The 15,023-nt window shown below is 33.2% G+C and overlaps 1 protein-coding gene across 1 annotated transcript; it reads left to right on the plus strand.

Moving 5' to 3' along the window:
- The first annotated feature begins 4,070 nt into the window (after positions 1-4,070).
- On the plus strand, positions 4,071-9,300 carry LOC113497706 (putative fatty acyl-CoA reductase CG5065). Its single transcript, XM_026877393.1, has 10 exons — positions 4,071-4,413; positions 5,173-5,289; positions 5,808-5,930; positions 6,250-6,375; positions 6,536-6,683; positions 7,155-7,256; positions 7,883-8,069; positions 8,322-8,428; positions 8,621-8,750; positions 9,048-9,300. Exons 1-10 carry the CDS (start codon positions 4,327-4,329, stop codon positions 9,271-9,273), a joined length of 1,353 nt encoding a protein of 450 aa, XP_026733194.1. The 5' UTR covers positions 4,071-4,326; the 3' UTR covers positions 9,274-9,300.
- Positions 9,301-15,023: the final 5,723 nt, after the last annotated feature.

A 15,023-nucleotide genomic window follows, 5' to 3' on the forward strand; every position in this document is an offset into this window, starting at 1 on the left:
ATAATAATTAAAGCATTCATTTGTTTTTACTGAGTTGTTCTTCCTATAAAGATAAGTTTTTGATAAATATTCGATTACGTTCAATAATCTGATTATAGACTGTCTTGCCTATCGCGGGGAATTGTTTGTTAATGTTATTGCAAATTGGTTTCCTTATCTTATCGATACAAATGCTAAATATAGGATAAATTAAAATTTGACTTTAAACCACTGTGTGAAGGTACACACATTTTGTTTGCTAACGTCCCGGTTATTTTTTTGTTTATTGATTCAGTGTTTATTTAAAAGTCAACCATAAGACATTGTAATTATTGTACTGAATTGTGTGGTGAATTAAACATTATATACCGTTATTTGTTTTTCATTTATCTATTTCTCTATCTCTTATCCAACTCGTATTGTTTTGACGCTACTAGCTTTCCACGCCTTTTTTGCTGGGCAGTATTTATCTCATTAACATTTAGCCTATGACACTTACAAAAAACGTGCATCCATTGAAAAAGTATTTCCAAAAGTTGTTCGTTTATTTTCTGGTTTAACCCCCTTCAATGTCACAATCCCACAAACTAACCTCTTTATAATATTAGTGTTGATATATGTTACTCATTTGCATAGGAAGCTGCGTTATACGCACGAGATCGATCTTATAATTACGCAGCCATCGTCAGCTGGTAGTGTGTCATTAGATGTTGCGAGTAAATAAGGTCAGTAGGTGACACCAGTGCAGATTGTAGTCGCATTTTCAGAGTTCCCTAAGCAAGGACTATCAGTTAAATAATATCATTATAAGCTTCCGTTTATCTATAAGCTCTTCGGACCCTGAGCTGCTAATTGTAAGCTGATTTTAAGTGTCGTTAGATTGTGAAAATGAATAAAACATTTTATAATGATTATTTTATTATAATTAAAAATGCTTGACCATGAAAGAATGTGATACGTGGATAAAATCGACGCATAATTTTCTCATTAAAATTCCATACTTCTAGTGAATGACAAATTTTCAATGAGTACAGAACTTTAGTCGTAGATGTACAACCTTCTGTAGCTGTTTTTACTTGAATGGTTGTTTTCTTTATTTTAAGTTGATTATCATGTCAAAATAGAGTTAGTAAATTTTGCATAAAAAAAATGTACTGTGATATACTAAGTCTCTACATTTCATTAGTTTCGTTTCCTGCGACCAGTTAATAGAGTTACAGTTATTAAGTTGGTTCGATTCAAATTTTGGTAGAGTTTTATTGATCTTTTATCAGAATATATTACTAACTATTATTATTTTGGTAGTGGAACACACTCCATGCTTGTAACTCTACAGTAAATGTATTGTAAACCAAAGACTGTTTAAAATAAACGGTTAAAACCAAGAAACGTTGTAATTCTTTACCCCTTTAGCCCACGCTAGCTCTCATCATGATGATTTTCAGCCAACTGGAAAATGTATAACTCCTGGGACTTTATTATTTAAAACCAGTGACCTACTATCAACTCTTGAAATAAGGCTGTTGCACTTGTGTATGTGAGTCAGCGCACTAAGCTGTGTAGAGCGACATTCTCAGATCAGAACTTTTTAGATGTCGTAACAATTTTAATTCATTGTTTGAAAATTCAAAAACAAGCACTTGTCTTCTATTTATTAATGAAGAAGAGTCTGTTAAAAGATACAAATGAAACTGAAAAACTTTGATAAACAACAAAATGTATTGTTTTTTTTGTGTTAAAATCCTAATGCGGTTCACGGAATAAATATACTCTACAAGTTTCAAGAGCAGTTCTTATAGTTTCAAAAAATATAGCTATGTCATACGGATTGACTGGCAGACAGGCAGACACACAGACAAACCGGGAAATAGACATGAAAAATGGATAAGGGTTCCAATAAATAATATTAATAATAAGATGACTTTTGTCTTCAAGACTTTATTTTTTTTCTTTTATTGTTTATTTTATTACAATATTATGAATTCCTAAAAGTTATATTCCAATTAAAACGACAGTCTTTTAAATGGGCGATATAGCCAGACATCGCCAAAAAATACTGTAAAGTGGTGAGCTGAAAATAGGCCCAATGCTGGGTTAGCGGATAATAATATGCATATGTTTACAATAGTAAAACAGTTTCAGCCAACGCGCCTGCCAAAATTTTATTTCCCTTTAATAATTAAGAAATTTTGCTACTATTTGCTTCCTTTGAATATTTTGTTTATTTTTAGCTTTGGACAATCTTCCATATTTTGACAACTACTATAATTGCTTTTGTTTGGTATTTTTTGCTGATAATTATATTGCTGGTAAAATTAAGTATATATTTAATAAGGTTCGGTTTAAGTTTGATCACCACGCTAGTTACTGCAGATTGGCGATATCAGATTTTAATACAAGGTACAAAATCCAAGTTTCCTTACGATGTTTTTTTTCACCGTTGGTCAGGTATAATAGGTATAAAGAAAGTACTCATAGAAAGTAGTCTCTCATTTACTTGCCTACGTTGGGATCGAACCCGCCCCTTATGCTTTCATATCGATTCATAACACCGCAAGGCAACGACGACGTTAATACATACATTCATTGATTAAATTAAAGCGCCTGAGAAATTAATCTCCACCTTGATTTGACTTGGTTCTAAAGAACAACTCAGAAGAAATATGTAGGCGTTTTTATACTAGTAATACATAAATATGAAAAAAAACAGATCCTAGAATATATGTTGAATAATCAAAACATGTAATATTTTTATGTGTCATACAACTTCAAACTTAAACAAAAACAATACAAAATGGGGTCATCAGTTTCTTAGTTGTAAATACAAAACAAAATTACGCACGATTTGAAGTAGTTTAAAGATAAATCTGGTATCTGCATTATATTATAGATGAAACCCTTTAACATCAATAAAACAATATATATATAATTTATTGAAACATAAGAGCCTTTTTTTAATCGGGTATTTTGCTTAATGTTCACCATTTTAATTTTTGAAGGTCTATTTTGAATATCAAATGACAATAATGATAGTATTAGTTACGCATATTTAATTTTAATGCTTCGTAGTGATGCATATCTACTGTTTTCTACTTACTAAAATAATTTTAAGTATCAACAAAGAAATAATTATGTTTTTAATAATTTCGTCAAAAGCGATTAACTAATATACGAAAGGTATAATCGTTATAATTTCTTTATCTTATAAACTTCTCCTTTACCTTTGATAAACAAATTAGTGTATATTTAAGATAATGACTTTGCAAAAAAAAAAACTAGAATAGATGCATGTGGAAAGATATGACTATGTTAAACAGGTTAGAAAGCAAACTCTACATGTAGAAAAAAACACTTAAGCTTAAACCACACAAGCTGTCCACATAAAGCGACATCTATCGGTGGGAATTGGTACTAGCTCCTTAACAAAGTCGCAACATACGGGCCACGCCCCCGACACACTCCTTCGCTGTTCCAGTATTCACACGTGAATACATAGATGGCTAGAACACAATTAGAATTAACACCTCTGTATAATGACTAAGAATAGAGATCAAATCATATCAGCGTTATTCAAAAACTTTATATAACAGAGTGAAATTCTGACACGTTCTTTGACCCTACATTACAATACAAGATAATAAAGACAACATGATATCTAAGAGCGACAAATTTTCGCGTCGTATGGCTGTATATAACTCAGATATAGTAAAAAAATATAACCCATAGCACTCTCACTCACTTCGTTACTCACCAAAATGAAAAAAACAAATTTCTCTTTCAATTCAAACTTAAAAACTAAGAGTCGCATATTTAACCGTGACCGTCATGTTTTTTTCATTTCCATTATAATATCTAAAGTCTTTTTGAAATGACAATAATAAATAACAATAAAACCCAAAACTAATTTGTTTTTTTTTTTAGATTTTAATAGAAATGAGTTTCTCTTGTTCATTAGTATAAATTTTCTTGAATCATATTTGTCATTTTATTGTTTTACGTGCAATTGTGTGGTTCTAACGTTTGGTGTTTGAAAATTAATGACTTGTTTGAAAATAATCGTGTATTTGGTACCTATTGTTTGGGAACCGTGTGTGGCTATTGTGATTCAAAACTTTCAGTGCACCTCATAAACTCGTAATGAATGATTGAAAAGAGTACAAGACTTAAATGACCGCATGTACAAATTATTTAAACTCTTAATAAAATACTTTTAATTTAACAAAAAATTGTTTATAACCCCTAATAGACCTAAAAAAGTAAGAATCTAAATTCCACGTGAGGCATATGGGAAAGTAAAAAAAATATTAAAAATAAAATTGTAATATAAATTCCGGAAAGTAGTTCACGATGTCAAGCCTTAAAGGTCCAAAAGTGGCATCGTTTTACACTGGCAAAACTGTATTCATAACAGGCGGCACGGGATTTCTGGGAAAGGTAAGAATTTCAAATTAAATACTTCAAGTAGGTACTTTGCTCATTAGAGAAATAGCAACACCTGCTAGTGATGAGCAGTTTTAAATTTTCTCACTGCTGATCAGATTTCTTCTCCCATACAGGGAAGGTTTTGAGCGTTGATCATCACGGTAGCTTATTTTGGATTCGGATTCTAGATTCCAAAATTTAGAATCTGGGTTGCCTCTCGATGTTTTTTCTCAGATGCCACCAAATTTCTTGCCTAATCTACCGTATAATACACTTCTTACTTATGTTCTAATTGTATGCTGTTTACTTGTTTACATGAATCCATGCCCAAAGGCAGTGTTGTTTGATCCATTACCTCTATTTTAATCAGTAACTTCCGGCATCTACCTTCCTCAGCGACTTCCTACTGGGAAATGCATTGTGCTTTTTCAGGAAATACAGATGTGAAAATATGACGTATTTACATCGAAGTAACCCTCCAGGGAGTGTGGAAGCAGGCTTAGTAAATTATTTGTAGAGGGCTTACGTACTTTTCATAAGTTTGAGCGAAATTTGAAAAATAATAAAATGCATAAAATTGATTTTATGTTCAACCGATCACACATTACCAAAACTCTTACTATCTTTGAGCAAGGGCACTGAGCAGTTTTAGTGTTCAAATTGTGCACATTTTGAGATTGTATTAATACGCCTGTGTAATATTTGCTCTTATGGACATTTCTGCTGCTCTCTGCCCTAAAACAAAATCTAAAATTGCATGCTTAATTCCAGACTCTAATAGAAAAGTTGCTGTACAGTTGTAGCGGGATTGACAAAATGTATATTCTGGTACGTGATAAACGTGGTAATGCAGCACACGAGAGACTGGCGCGCATAACCAACACCCCAGTAAGTGTATCAGAGTATTTTGGGAAGCTTCATGCTAATTGCGGTTTGTCCTTTCCGTGACTCTGGCCGAATTTATAATTATTCCTGGCATAAAACAAGAAGCTCTAAAATGATAAAATGATAATTTAAAAAGAAAATATATTCTAATGGAAGTGCAGGAGGATTTGCAAAAAAATGGTACTTGTGTAAGAGGTGGTGGAGTTTAGAGTTTTTACAGGCTTTATTATACGTGATCTGGTTATATGGATCGATTTTGCTGACATAAAATATGCATATATGTAAGAAACCCGTAAGAATGCACGTTACCGAATATTAATACATTTATTGTAGAGTTTAAAATTACTACTACCTAAATCTTGGTTCAACATAAATGGATGGACTTGAATCTATAAGATAGAATAATGAGTACAATTAAATTTATTTAAATAAAACTCGTCTCAAAATCGAGGAGATCAAAATAAAACGTTTTATGAGACAGAAGCTAAATTGTACCATCAAAAATTTCAATTTAATTTCAGGCTTTCGACAGATTAAAAGGCTCCCGAAATGAGGACCTTAAAAAAATTACCGTCATCACCGGAGATATTGCCCGACCGAATCTCGGATTGCCGGATGATGTTTTAAAACGTTTAGAAGATGAGGTATGTATTAGAAGGTCTTTTTATGTATTTAAGGTTTTTAATTTTCCATGGCGATGGTTTACGTAGTTATGGATCTGAAGAGCATAAACAGAGCTTTGAGGTCTAGTGTTGAGGTGCGAAAATGGCTAATATGTTAGGTCAGGTCACTTTTTTTTTTGCAAGATTTATTTTATCCTCTTCGATTGGTAGTCAATTCGCCGCGTGTTCTATGCAGGATAAAAACACACGTGACATGAGCCATTTTTAAATTGTTTTAAGAAACTAATAATATGGATTTCATAATAATTAAGTCTCATTTTAATATTTTCCTCGTTACTAGGTATCTATAGTATTCCATTTGGCAGCCACAGTAGCATTCAATTTACGCCTGAAAGATGCTATGGGAATAAATATCAATGGAACTGAAGAAGTTGTAAAGCTGTGCCATAGAATGAAGAAATTGCAGGTGAGAAAATATACTTAACAGAACTGAGAAATCTGGAAATACGAAGTGGATATTTTATGAGTGAATATATATTTTTTATCAAATTTAGTGTCTAATTCGCTAATGATTTATTAACATACAACAAAATCTTTAATCAAAACTTTTTTTTTGTCACTTTCAGGCATTTGTTCATGTATCTACAGCATTCAGCAATGCAGATCGACAAGATATAGAAGAAAAAGTTTACCCGATGCCAGTGACTTTGGAAGATGCAAGACATGTCGCAGAAATGTATTCACACGATGACGAAGTAATTAGCCAGTTTTTGGGTGAGTGTTCCTTTCCTTGAGGCGTTGTGTGGTAAATTGTATTTATTTGCACCATTTCAATACAGGAAACAGAAAAGTTCTATACATTTCTCCTTGCAATCAAAGTAAAAAAAAAGATTTTCGGGGTTTCGCAAACACTCAAAGCCGATACATCACAATACCCAGGCTCACAATGAGCCTTAGTGAAGCACACAAATTATTGTCTTGCTAGCGATTGCGATTGCAACTAGTCACCCACAGTAGGTTTGGAATGGTGACATACACCACTCGGCTATCCTTGCCGTTGTCATTTTCGTAACAAAAATGTCTTCGTGAAGCATTTAGTATCACCTGTAAATAATTTATGTAAATAAACTTAGCAACGACGCAATTCGTTAATGTTTTTTATAAGTATTAATGTTAAATAAATTTAGAAGCAAACAAACTATCTGACATTTAAAATGCAATACCATAATTTAATGTCCTTTTCAGGCAAGAAGCCCAACACATACACCTTTTCAAAAGCTCTCGCCGAAGACCTAGTAATGAAGCAGTGCCAAGATTTACCGACTGCGATCGTCAGGCCATCTATAGGTAATCAGATTAAATTAAGCTCAGAGAAAGACCCTTGAAAATGAGTAAATGGATCTGATGTAAAAAATGAATTTGTTCTTAATACCGATGTAAAAGAAACTCAAAGGAACGTTAATTCTAAGTCGAGTCCTTGAGTATTCGGATTTTGAAATAAAATATTTCGTAAGTGCTAATTGAAATCAGATAGGCAATTTTAGGCAGTATTATCCAAAATTGTGTTTACATATTGCGCAAAAGAAACTGCTGACCGAAACTAAAAGCTAGACATTGTTACTTGAAAATTTAATTAATGTTAAATTAATGTGTGCTGCAAACATGTTTTTCCCATTCTTTACGAAATCAACTAAAGGAGTTATTATTTATTTATTTCACTAATGATTATGGTTTAAATTTTGAGATAAAATTAATTTGTTATTAAATGATGTAACGGTTTACTCACGCGTATTTTTCGGGGTAACCCGACTAGTTTCGGACCCAACCGGAGTCCTTAATCATGAGCTGATGCGGTGGGGTCCCGACTCCTAGCCTATTCGCGATAAATACGCGTGAGTGAACCGTTACATCATTTAATAATGAATCATTCTCACGATAGTTACTATCAACATTAATTTGTTTTTAAATTTTAGTAATGTCTTCAATAAAAGAGCCATGTCCTGGTTGGATAGACACGTGGAGTGGTTCTACGGGTCTCTTCGTTGGCATGCCGGCTGGAGTACTGAAAGTTGTAAAGGGAAAAGGAAGCAACGTCACAGATTTGGTCCCAGTGGATATTGTCACAAACTGTTTAATAGTTGTTGCTACGGAGTGTCATAAGTATGTTGTACCCTGCACTATAAGCTTTTATAGTAGGATTATTGTAGCTTTTAAAGGGAGATAGGGGATATTCTGTGTAGCTTCGTCTCGCTTCAAAACAGTAAAAGTTTTACTTTAAGACTATACAGCAAGCACATAGCTTTTTGTTCCTTACCTCATTTTTTTGATGTCATGTTTTGTGGGAGTAACATTTCCATTATGATCAGAAATCTCCGACTATCGTAGATTTGTTTAAAAGTCGTTATTTTTCAGGACAAACGAAATTAAAGTGTACAATTGCTGCACTGGAACTTCGAACCCGATAACATCGAATTATGCCAGTGCGATTGCTAGGAGAGTAACCTTAAGATATTCATTGAGTAAGTTCTTTTAGTTTTTATAGATTTCACATCGTATTATGATATCATAGAAGAAAGATTTGACAAAAAAAATATGATTTATTTTTTCTTATTTCACACTTCCTTGTACTTTTCTCGCTCGAAGACTTTTTCAAAGTTTTAATTAGTTGAGTTTGTTCACTGATTATTGTCAATTAAATTATTTATTTTCAGATGAATTGCCGTGGCCTTTCCTCGTGTTTACTTCAAGTGTAATAATTTATACCTTGATAACGTTTATTCTGCAGACGATACCAGCTTTTTTGATTGACATGTGGTGTGTACTAACTGGGAAAAAAGCAACGTGAGTAGTTTGATTATGTAAATCGTAGTCAAAATTAGTGAAAAAAATAGTAGATGCAACTAAACCAGCGTTGGGGCTATATTTATATTTTTTTATTGCTCCCGTAGTACGGAATATAATCCTTGTACTGCGAGGTTTCACAACATTCAAATGCACTCTCCTTTTATGAAAATTTGGAGCATATTGGCTCTGATTGTACCATGCTCATAATATTACGTGACGTCAGAGGAAGCGCAGTCACACGCAAATAAACAAACGTGGTATATACGTGTTCTGATCGTTTGTTTTTTGTTTCAGCCAATTGAAGTTACAAAGCAGACTAAAAAAGAACATAGAAGTAGTGAAATTCTTTTTAATGAACGAGTGGAAGTTTTCTGATGGAAATGTGAGAAACCTTTTTAAAAGTTTGTCACCTGAAGACAAAGAAACATTTAATTTTGACGTGAAATGTATTCATTGGGAGAAAAGTATCGAAGATTACATTTTAGGAGCCAGAAAATACCTTTTGAAGTACGAGAAATAATTTTAGAAGAGTACATACATTTGATAAATTAGGGAATTCCATACTTAAAGCATACTTTACATTTTTTTTTTTCAATAACCGTCGCAAAAGAAACTGATTCGCGGGAGGTATCACAAACATCAAATTAACATAAAAAATATAATTGTAAATTTATCATTACGACTAAAATAAAATAAAGCTTAAACATCAATGGATCACTCAAATGTTTGAACGCGGGAATCAAACTCGTGCCATGTCGCACGGCGTTAGTTCCAAAAATCTCTGTGCATACATCTAATAATTGTAGTAAGTCGATCAATTTAAAAATGCCTTCGACTACAAGACGCCTTGTTCCTCGTCACATGTCTAATTAATTATTCTGAAATCTTATAATACGCATAGATTAATTATATATGTATTTATGTATATTTATTATAATGGTCTTATGTTGTCATATTTTGTTCTGACATAGCACGTGCCTACTTTGATAATACCCCTTGCCCTTTCCTGATTTGTAGAATGTATATGTAGAAATACATATATTAGTTGGTTACCTACTCCTAACAATGACACTAATATTGACTTACAAGTCATGCCTTTTTAATTCGACGGCGTTTATTCAGAGTCTTAGTATCGTCAGTAAAAAAAAAGATGAAAAAACTTGTTTTAAACAGTATTTTTAGCCGCCAGTATAAATCAGTGCATATCAAACCATTTTTTTACAATTTTGAATTTGTTTTTTTCAAGTTGACTTGAAAATTTGAAAGTGTTAAGCGACTTTTATAGTTGCGCGTTACTTATATTTAAAAAGTTAACTGGAATGTGACATCACATGATATTAAAACTCTCCAATGAAAAAATACGAACTCAACTTTTTAAATTGTCTATTAAACTATTTTTTTAACCAAATATTGTATTGTGTAAGGGTTTAGAATAATAATAAAAATATGCTAAACTGTACTAAAGAATTTTAAAGATATAAAGCTGTAGTCTTAGTTGTGAAATGTAATATTAATATTTTATTTACGATTCTAGTTATTCCTATCTAATTAATAATTTATTTTTGTGCGTGTGGTGTTTGTGTTATATTAATACAACTGTAATTATAATAAAGTTATGCTAAATCACATGTTGTTTGTTTTAGTAATTGATTTTTATTCTTTAATTTCTTCAGTCCCTCTCTCTCTAAGTTGAATCTCATAAACCATTACAGCAAGATGGTTGAAAACTTCACTGATTATGTCATTCTGTTGTCATGCAGTTTTCAAATTTGTTTTTTAGCCATTGTACGAATCTATAAATGTCGCAAATTCTATGTTCAATGTGTTGATAACCACGCATAGTTGAACATATAATAATTTTTATTCAGGCCTGAGTTTTTTTAAGACTTTCAAGCCAGTCAGAGAGAAGTGGTCACATAAAAAACAAGTATTTTATTATTTGCATGAACAAAGCCCCAAGCAGTAAAATCTTGACCGTAAGAAAGCATGCACCCGCAGCGCACTCGAAAAGATAATACCGACTCGTCTCCGTTTCTCAACATTTCCTTTGAATCATAAGATCTCTATCTAAAGGAACAAAAACGTTAACGGGCAAAGCCACAGAACGTCACAGAGCTCACGTATGTATTGATCTCGGCTTGCCGACTAACGAAGCGGAATGCTCACTAAATCATCGGATTATACGTACTATCTCACTCATGCAGGTAACAGTTAAAATAAATGAAGGTTTAGTTTGGCCGCGGCTAGTTAGTGCTTTGTGTTCTATTGTCATTATGACAGTTATACATAATGTATCATTCGGGAATTTCTAGGTTAAGCCTGTTGTCAGAACCTTGATTAAGACAATAGTAGATGTTCATTTGTTTTAGTCGCTTACAGACTTTTTATAAAATTCTATCGGTACTTTGATTTACCTACACTCAAGTGTAGTTTACTCATGTTTTATATGTTTACTCATGTAAGTGAGTAAAGGACAAGAATAATTTTGGTTTTAAATTTTGTTTTTGAAGGTCAAGATAGAAAACAATATTTGCTTCTTTGACAGCGCTACAGGAAGAGATCTTAAGATATGATGCCTTATAGTAAATTTGTTCATCTGCTTCTAAATGTAGCGTGTAAGACCACATTTCCTGAGTACATCATTTATTCGTCAATAACTTTTTTTCATTACGAGATACCGCAATATATATGAAATTTAGAAATGTACATTACCTACCTATATATATTTCAAAGCATTCGCATTTCAGCCACGTTCATCCATCTTACTTTAATACTGTGTTTGAGATACCCGTATCTCGTTACCATGCAGTTCGCGTTGGCATCAGCAAAGGTATGTCGTAGCACTGACAGGTAAGCGATAGGAACTCGATAAATCCTACATTTTTTGATGAATTTAGCTGCTGTATAAAGAGACGTTTTATTAGAACTTGTTTCTTGAAGCAATTTATTTTGTTTCTTTTACAAGTCATTATCGTGAGGATTTTTCACGCGTATTTATTAGGACTCGAGATTAACAACTCTGGTTCTGTCCGAAACGAGTCCGAATCCCGATAAATACTTGTGGACGGTTGCATTTTTAAAACATTTTTTTTTCTAATCTTTGGTTGCTGCTACTGAGGCATCGTAGTGTCTGTCCGTCTGTTTATCTGCCACTTGGCCGTATTTCATGAACCGTGAAGACTGGAATTGTTAAAAATCTGAGAAGAGGTACTGAACTGCAAAGATCGAAGTTAACCAAGAAAAATAAATGGAAATTTTGTGCTAAATTTATTTTTGGATAGATTGTCAGTTGATTCAATTTGAAGACAAACGAATAAGTCTACAATGTAATTATTATACTGACTTAACTTATTAATTACTTGGCTATGGATTAGTAATTAAGGTTCCTGTCAAGCATGGCACAGAAATTATGATATGCCATGCATGACTGGCTTTTTGTACGATAGTTTACGCAAATTGGCAATATTGATCTCATAAATGGTGTAATTACGTTCATATTAGATTAGCAGATAATTATGTTTAATGTTCGTGAACGGTGATATGCGATTGATGATAATTTCATTAAGATTATGAAGCAACTTGATGTTATAGAGATAAAATTAACAGGCTGATGGGTAAAAGGTATATTGGAATTAATTATCCACGTAATTACGTAATCAATTAGTAATTAGTGAGATATTTTGGGAGATATTTAAATCAATTTTGGCTTCACGGATAGTCATGTGGTAAAGGTCAACATAATATGTGCTGCGGGTTCGAACCCCGCGTATGGCAAGCATTTGTGTTGTCCATGACAGCTTGTCTTTAGTCTAGGTGTCGTGCAAGTGACGTCAATGTTTGTGAAACAAACGCAACGCGCCACGTTAGGAATTCAGACCTTAGTACGGAACCGTTTTTTATTATAAACAAGCTTTCTGATCCTTATATTTTTACTGTAAGCATATTGTACGAAGTAAATGATAAGTAATACTACTATAGGTACATACTTTTAAAATAATAACGAACTGAACTAAGAACATAAAATTAACAGTGTCATCGTGAAATATAGACACTTTATGAAGTATGTATTCGCTCATGCACCCATTTATTTATAAACTTAAACCTCTGATCCTCTGAAAACCATAAGCTTGTTTGGTCACACACGGTCATAATCCGGTCATAAATGGATGTTAGGGAACCTCGCAAAATAGGCTGATGATCTTGTCAGGGTACTATGAATATGGCCAGAGGTTCTACCACTAAAATTAAACAGGTTTGTTTTTGGTGAGGAAACGAGATGCTGCTATATGCGGTGTATTGCGCCATCTTGCTCGCACAGTAGCAATAGCTTTACTTTACAAGGCGGTGGTAAGCCCACAATGTGTTTGCATGCCTGAAAATTACACACGCATGGAGTTCATCGTTTACTTAATGTTTGGTTTAGTACATGACAGATCAATTTCAGAGGTTAAACTTAATATAGTGTGAACTCAACATTTACAAGTAAATAATTAATTTGCCAAAAGTAATTCATTTGTCAGCAAAAATATTTTTGAAATACAAAAAAAAAATGTTTTCAAGTCTTACAGGTACAAGATTCATAAATCTGTATTTCAGATACTAATCAATCAGTTCACGTTAGAAAAACTTTTGCCTTCGGGTTTAAAGTTAACTCTATGGCAAATTAGACCAACTATAAGAAAAACCAATCGCATTAGTAATTCCAAAAAGTATTTTATGAAAGTAAAAACTATTTGCTTTGCTTCCGCAGGTAGGTATAGTTTATACGGGGCTGTTATGGGTGCAGTAGATTGTACTCCACCCCTTCAGGAGTGGATATCGTTTACTTAAGTACATGGCTCGGCGAAGTCCGCCATCTTTGTTTACTTGCCATAGATCGGAGGTATATCAACGATAGGTCACACAAGAAGCCCAAAACTTACAGCTGTGTGCCTACTTAGGTTAAGTGCCCGTACTTTCGTTCTAAAATGTGTAAGTGTCTCCATATTCCATTTGAAAATGACGAGGATACCATGACAGCTAAAAGCGAAATTTTTCATCTGAGTTGTATGTCGTTATAGCGTAGGCATAGGCTGTTAAAACCAACTTTAGCCTAGCTATTTCCTATTTTTGACATGAAGTTTAAATGCTATTGGATGCCTGAATTAACCAATATCCAGGGACACAGTATCAGAGAGTAATATATTTTTTTAAGACGACTCCCGTAGTCAGTAATTTAATCCTTGTGTGGATTTCACAAAAATTTAAGTCAACAAACCCAAACTCAGATCAAGTGTTCGTGGATCACACGAATACTTGTTGTAAGGATCGAACCCTTGACACGCTGCTCACTGTGGGTTTAACGTGGTGATTTCAACCATTCGGCTATCCGTGCAGTCAATAAAACATTGGCTATTTGAATTGTATTGATTTAGAACTGTCAACGATCGAAGTTTCATATCTGAGAACAATGGTATTCTCATATGTTATCAATGGTACTCTCATATAATGCCTTCAAAGCTCTGGCGAAGAATCAGAATGAATACTAACTATTGCCCATTTTCGGACCAACCGCAGCGAGCGCACCTTAACGCTGTTTACGAGATTTTAAAAATCAATTATAATTTATTTATTTACATTTGAAACTCTTGTAGTTTCGAAATTGCACTGACTAATTGAAACATAGTAAAACTTCATAATTTCCCCGAAGAAATGTTTTACTCATGCAAACTCATTTCAACGTGTGTTGGTCTCAAGTCACAAGGTATTATTTTTTCTTAGGTTGTCGTCAAACTTTTGATGTTCCTTTCAACGTAACTCCAGCATGGCTTCCTTTATTCTTCAGTGAAACCTGACCAACAATGAACGGATTTTTTATCGTAACGTTTTTTACTTACTGGAAATAGATTAAAGCACCGACTTCGTATTGTGTGAAAGTGTGTATTGTGAGGTAAACGTATGTATTACGTGGATTTAAAATTGTAATGTTGTTTATTTCACGGGCTAAAATTGTGTTCTATTTGCCCTGCACTGTCCTTCAAATGTTATCCTAAAAATGTATTTATTTATGCTCAAATTTTTCGGCTAGCATTGTTAGACGTCTGGAAACAGCGTTTCGACTACGGGTTAGTTTCTTTATAAATAAAAATAAAAGCAATTCAAAACAAAATATTTCAGAAACTTTTTTTGCGTTCGTTGCGTTTTTTTATCGTCAAAACAGTACCTAGTAACCCATAATAGAACGTATAAGATTTTGAACACAGCCAGGATATACGTTTTTGGGGCATATAA

This window comes from Trichoplusia ni, chromosome 9 (assembly GCF_003590095.1).
Source record: "Trichoplusia ni isolate ovarian cell line Hi5 chromosome 9, tn1, whole genome shotgun sequence".
Lineage (NCBI taxonomy): Eukaryota > Metazoa > Arthropoda > Insecta > Lepidoptera > Noctuidae > Trichoplusia > Trichoplusia ni.